The sequence below is a fragment of the Bison bison genome, unplaced genomic scaffold, assembly GCF_000754665.1.
Source record: "Bison bison bison isolate TAMUID 2011002044 unplaced genomic scaffold, Bison_UMD1.0 scf7180017864482, whole genome shotgun sequence".
Taxonomy (NCBI): Eukaryota; Metazoa; Chordata; class Mammalia; order Artiodactyla; family Bovidae; genus Bison; species Bison bison.
This window is the reverse complement of record NW_011495042.1, coordinates 6,849,083-6,853,865: the sequence shown is the minus strand read 5'-3', so window position 1 is coordinate 6,853,865 and position 4,783 is coordinate 6,849,083. Positions and strand designations below refer to the sequence as shown.

Here is a 4,783-nt window from a genome sequence, read left to right as displayed (position 1 = left end):
TGTTTCTCCCGTGTTCACTCATCATGTTCTCTCATGGTGTTCTCCTGTGTTATCTCGTGTTCTCTCATGGTGTCCTCCCGTGTTCTCTCATCATTTTTCCTGTGTTCACTCATCGTTTCTCCCGTGTTCTCTCCTGATGTTCTCTCATGTTCTCTCACGGTGTTCTCCCATGTTCTCTCATCGTGTCTCCCGTGTTCGCTCATCGTGTCTCCCGTGTTCTCTCATGGTGTTCTCTTGTGTTCTCCCATGTTCTCTCATGGTGTTTTCCTGTGTTTTTTCGTGTTCTCTCACGGTGTTCTCCCGTGTTCTCTCATTGTTTCTCCCGTGTTCGCTCATTGTTTCTCCCGTGTTCACTCATCGTGTTCTCTCATGTTGTTCTCCTGTGTTCTCTCATCGTTTCTCCCATGTTCTCTCGTGCTCTCTTATGGTGTTCTCCTGTGTTCTCTTATGTTCTCATGATGTTCTCCTGTGTTCTCTCACGATGTTCTCCCGTGTTCTCTCATCGTTTCTCCAGTGTTTGCTCATCGTGTCTCACGTGTTCTCTCATGGTGTTCTCCTGTGTCCTTTCGTGTTCTCTCACGGTGTTCTTCATAGTGTTCTCTCGTGTTCTCTCATCGTTTCTCTCATAGTGTTCTCTCATCGTGTCTCCCGTGTTCTCTCACGATGTTCTCCTGTGTTCTCTCGTGTTCTCTCATGGTGTTCTCCTGTGTTGTTCCATGTTCTCTCATGGTGTTCTCCTGTGTTCTCTTATGTTCTCATGATGTTCTCTCCTGTTCTCTCATGGTGTTCTCCTGTGTTCTCTCGTGTTCTCTCATGGTGTTCTCCTGTGTTCTTCCGTGTTCTCTCATGGTGTTCTCCTGTGTTCTCTTATGTTCTCATGATGTTCTCTCGTGTTCTCTCATGGTGTTCTCCCGTGTTCTCTCATCGTTTCTCCAGTGTTCGCTCATCGTGTCTCCCGTGTTCTCTCATGGTGTTCTCCTGTGTTCTCTCGTGTTCTCTCATGGTGTTCTCCTGTGTCCTTTCGTGTTCTCTCACGGTGTTCTTCATCTTGTTCTCTCGTGTTCTCTCATCGTTTCTCTCATAGTGTTCTCTCATCGTGTCTCCCGTGTTCTCTCATGGCGTTCTTCTGTGTCCTTTCGTGTTCTCTCATGGTGTTCTCCCGTGTTCTCCCATCGTTTCTCCCTTCTTCTCCCATCGTTTCTCCCATGTTCGCTCATCGTGTTCTCTCATGTTGTTCTCCCGTGTTCTCCTGTGTCCTTTCGTGTTCTGTCATGGTGTTCTCCCGTGTTCTCTCATCGTTTCCCCTGTGTTCTTTCATGGTGTTCTCCCATGTTCTCTCGTTTCTCCCCTGTTCTTTCATGTTCTCCCACATTCTTTCATTGTGTTCTCCCCAGCTCAGCCAGGAGGTGGGCAGCTTAAAGGCTGTTACCTCTTTATCTCTGTTATAAACGTAGTAAAGTGAAGTCCCTATCCTTATATTTCTTGGGTGTGAAATTTACAAACTTAAAGTACTAGCGATGTGGCTTCAATGTGTTCGTTTCTAGGTCAGAGAACTTTAGCAGTGACTGACAGCACAGCTCTGGGGCGGGGAGCAGGTGGAGGGGGACCCCTTGTCTCTGACCAGGAGCATGCGGCCCCGGGTGGGGCAGGCCTGTCCCCGAGTCACGGCACGTCCCAGGGCCGTGGGACCAGTGACCTTTGTGAGGATGGAGGTGAGGGGACGAGTGAGGCCCTGTGAGAAGGTGACATTCGAGGAGCATGTAGAGGAGGCTGAGGAGGGGCTGCGGGGGTCACGTGAGGGCCCTGGAGGGCAGGTCGGGGCAGCTCCCACAGGGAATCCAGGCTGCTCCTTGCTGGCCGGGAAGCTGTGGGGTCAGCTGCTCTCAGAGCACACTGGCTTTGCAGAGAAAGGGATCGGGGGAGGGAGGCGGCAGGCGGCTTCCAGGGTACTGGTAGGGGGAGGGGAGTGTGCGGCTAGATGGAGGGGTTGGGCAGGGGTGGTGGAGGGGGGCGGGCAGGGTGGATGGAGGGGGCTGGCAGGGTGGATGCAGGGGTGGGCAGAGGTGGGTGGAGGGGGCGGGCAGAGGCGGGGAGCTCTTCACAGGGCCCCATGAATGCATGGCGTTGGCGTGTGTACATGTGTGCGCACGTGTGTGTGCGTGTGTGCAGGACAGTGAATGTGCAAGGCTGATTCTGCGAACGACAATAACGTTTGCTGAGGAGGTTGGCAGAAGGCTGCCCTGCAGCTAAGCTTGCAGTCGTGGGGGGTCTGTTGGGGGTTGTTCCTGAGCCCTGGGACCTGAGGGCCGCAGTGGTGGGGGGCTTGTTTGCTGCGTGAGACCTGGGAGGGCCTGGTTCCTGCCCCGCGTCCACCTGGCTGTGTCCTTCGGCTGGCCACCCCGGGCCTGTGGGCGCGTGACTGGGGCTCAACCTGGATTTCGAGGGGGGAGATAAACTGGGTGCTGCCGTGTGCACGTGCCTGGGACCCTGTGTGCAAGACTACCTGTTGTGTCCCGGCACACGGGTGAGGCTTGGTGACACGGTGCTTATAACTGCCTGGAGGACTGTGGTGGGGCCTCTGCCTGGCCGTCACCCGTGTGCCTGTGGCCGTGTGCCCAGTGAACGCGTGTGACGTGTGTGTGTGTGTGTGTGTGTGTGTGCCTGCGGGACTGGGGGCAGAGGGTCCCACTCGGGGACGTGTCAGGAGGCGGGTGAGGGCGGGGGCCGTGGCCCTGAGCTGGGTGCTGGCGACCCTGTACATCACCCGGGTGAGAGTCGAGGTGACCTGTCTGTGCAGCGTCCGAGCAGGTGGGAGTGTGTGTGCGGGGATGTGGGGCGAGTTCCGTGTGTGAACGGAGACGGTGAGGCTGTCCAGCCGTGCCCCCATGTGCTGGCATGTGTGCCGGGCGTGCACGTGAGTCCCCCCACCCCCACCATGCAGTGCTGACCCCTGTCCTTTCCGATTCCCCCAGGGCTTTGCGGGCGAGGACGGTCCGTCTGGAGGCTGCACGTGACCGGCTGCGGGGCATGGCACGGCTCGGGGAGCCCATGGGAGCCTGGCTGGCCCTGGCCCTGGCCCTGGCCCTGAGTCCCGGCGGTGCGGCAGCCCCGGGGCAGGACTGCACGGGCGTTGAGTGCCCGCCGCTGGAGAACTGCATCGAGGACGCGCTGGAGCCGGGGGCCTGCTGCGCCACGTGCGTGCAGCGGGGCTGTGCCTGCGAGGGCTACCAGTACTACGACTGCCTGCAGGGCGGCTTTGTGCGCGGCCGCGTGCCTGCCGGCCAGTCCTACTTCGTGGACTTCGGCAGCACCGAGTGCTCCTGCCCGCCGGGCGGCGGCAAGATCAGCTGCCAGTTCATGCCCTGCCCAGAGCTGCCACCCAACTGCATTGAGGCCGTGGTGGCGGCCGACAGCTGCCCGCAGTGCGGCCAGGTGGGCTGCGTCCACTCTGGCCACAAGTACGCCGCCGGCCACACCGTCCGCCTGGCGCCCTGCCGGGCCTGCCATTGCCCGGACGCAGGCGGTGAGCTCATCTGCTACCCGCTGCCCGGCTGCCACGGAGACGCCGCCCCCGGGAACACCTCGGACGCCGAGGATGGGGACCCCGAGCGGCACTATGAGGACCCCTACAGCTACGACCAGGAGGTGGCCGAAGCGGAGGCCCTGGCGGGCGAGCTCCAGGCGGGCGCTGGGGGCCCGGCCGCTCTGGGAGGCGGGGGTCAGCCACCTTCGGCCCTCCAGGCCACTCTCTGGCCGGCAGCCCTCCCCAGGCCCACGGCAGCCGCCGCCCTGGGTCCCCCGGCCCCTGTGCAGGCCAAAGCCAGGAGAGTGACGGACGATGGTCAGGAAGACAGGGAGGCGCCAGCCGTCCAGGAGCAGCTGGCCGCAGGCGGCCCCCGGGGGCTGGACGGACGGCCCACGGCAGGCCCGATGCCGGCCCACCCTGTCCGGGAGGAGGGGGCCGAGGCCAGGGCTGGGGTGGAAGAGAACCTCATCCCCGACGTGCAGGCCACGCACCGCAGCGCCGGGCCCCCTCCCACGTTCAGCATGCCCAACATCCTCCTGACTGAGACCACGCAGGGCCCCCCCGAGGCCCCCACCGAGCCCAGTGCCCATGCCGCCCTGACCACACTTCAGCAGGAGACGGCCCGTGCTCCGCCTACCCAGGAGGTGCCCCAGCAGCCGGCTGGGCCCCGGTCCCGGCTGGAGGAGGAGGAGGACCCCAACTCCGTGCACTCTGTCCCGAGAGCTGGACTCGAAGGTAAGGCTCTTCCCTGGTTCCTCCCGGGATGCTCGACCAGTGGAGGGCGTCCTCGGGTCTTGGTGCTGGCCCAGGTCTGTGCTCAGCTGGAGGGGGGTTGGGGGGTCTGTGGCCGAGCCCCACCCCTCTGAGGGAGCCCTGGGAACCGGTTGTCTGGAGACCTCTCTCCACGGCAGGGAGTCCACGTCCTGTCCAGTCCTGGGTCGTTCGCTCTGAAAACCTTCAATGGGCATCAGCTGTGGGCAGGCCCTGCAGGACCCTAGGGAGGCAGCGTGGGCCCGGCTGGCCCTGGTCCATGGGCTATGAGCGGGCCCCCCCTGGGCGGGGTCCAGGAGGGTTTCCTGGGGACGGGGGGCCCGTCTGTCCAGAGCTGTGGCCCTTGGCGGGTGTCCACAGTGTGCTGAGACTGAGACTGCAGGCCCCTGGCCCGGCGGCTCCTTCCCTGCGTCCTGCTCCCAGTGGGCGGCACAGAACTCGCCCTCACCGAGTGCCCGCCCCACCTGTGGCTCGACCCCCACAAGC

The 4,783-nt window shown here is 62.1% G+C and overlaps 1 protein-coding gene across 1 annotated transcript in view; it reads left to right on the top strand.

Annotated features, from left to right (window-relative positions):
* Positions 1–2,972: 2,972 nt before the first annotated feature.
* FBLN2 (fibulin 2) overlaps positions 2,973–4,783 on the top strand; it is a 48,987-nt gene continuing 47,176 nt past the window's right edge. Inside the window, exon 1 of the mRNA XM_010862526.1 lies at positions 2,973–4,261. Coding sequence (XP_010860828.1) covers positions 3,028–4,261 — 1,234 coding nt within the window. The 5' untranslated portion in view covers positions 2,973–3,027. The remainder of the gene's footprint in view (positions 4,262–4,783) is intronic.